The following is a 534-nucleotide window of genomic DNA, read 5'->3' as shown; positions in this document are numbered from 1 at the left end:
GGTTTTAATAATGAAGGACACCCTCTCTTATTGCACCTCCAGACCAATTTACCAACAGAATGTTCCTTGAAATTGTAAAAAAAGCTTTCATATGCAATTTTTTTTTTTCCTCTAATGCTTTTGATGATATTATTTGATAAATTTTTCATAATAAGGGCAAAAAATTTAAAAGTACAAAAAGAGACAGATCTTTTTAAAAAATTATTTAATAACTAGCTTGCGATATTGCGTTTTAAACGGGATCACAAATATAATGAATGTTTTTTCTTTCTAATAGATTTGATGCGGCTTTATGCCTATACTTATTATTTTTAATGACAAAATGATTTTTTTATTATAAATTAAAATTTGCTATAGACATCCTGTATACAATTTAAAAAATTAGTTAAAAAAAACATAATACACGAAAACATTGTTTCGTGCTTAGAGAAATAAACCTTAAAATGATGCTATTCGTTTTTAGAAAAAATACAAAAATTTTAAAAAAATTCTAAAAAAGGAGGGTTAAAAAATAAAAAAATGTTCAGATTCAAA

General features: G+C 23.8%; 1 protein-coding gene across 1 annotated transcript; it reads right to left on the bottom strand.

The window, feature by feature from the left end:
- AAJ76_466000830 (hypothetical protein) lies at window positions 1-149 on the bottom strand (the record flags this gene model as incomplete). The annotated part of the gene is made up of 1 exon (XM_024475716.1): window positions 1-149. A coding segment is annotated over one exon (149 nt), but the record flags the coding sequence as incomplete, so codon positions are not given.
- Between the last annotated feature and the right edge of the window lie 385 nt (window positions 150-534).

Source organism: Vairimorpha ceranae (genome assembly GCF_000988165.1).
Source record: "Vairimorpha ceranae strain PA08 1199 chromosome Unknown NODE_466, whole genome shotgun sequence".
Taxonomy (NCBI): Eukaryota; Fungi; Microsporidia; family Nosematidae; genus Vairimorpha; species Vairimorpha ceranae.
The sequence above is the reverse complement of the archived record's forward strand: the minus strand, read 5'-3'. Positions and strand labels throughout refer to the sequence as shown.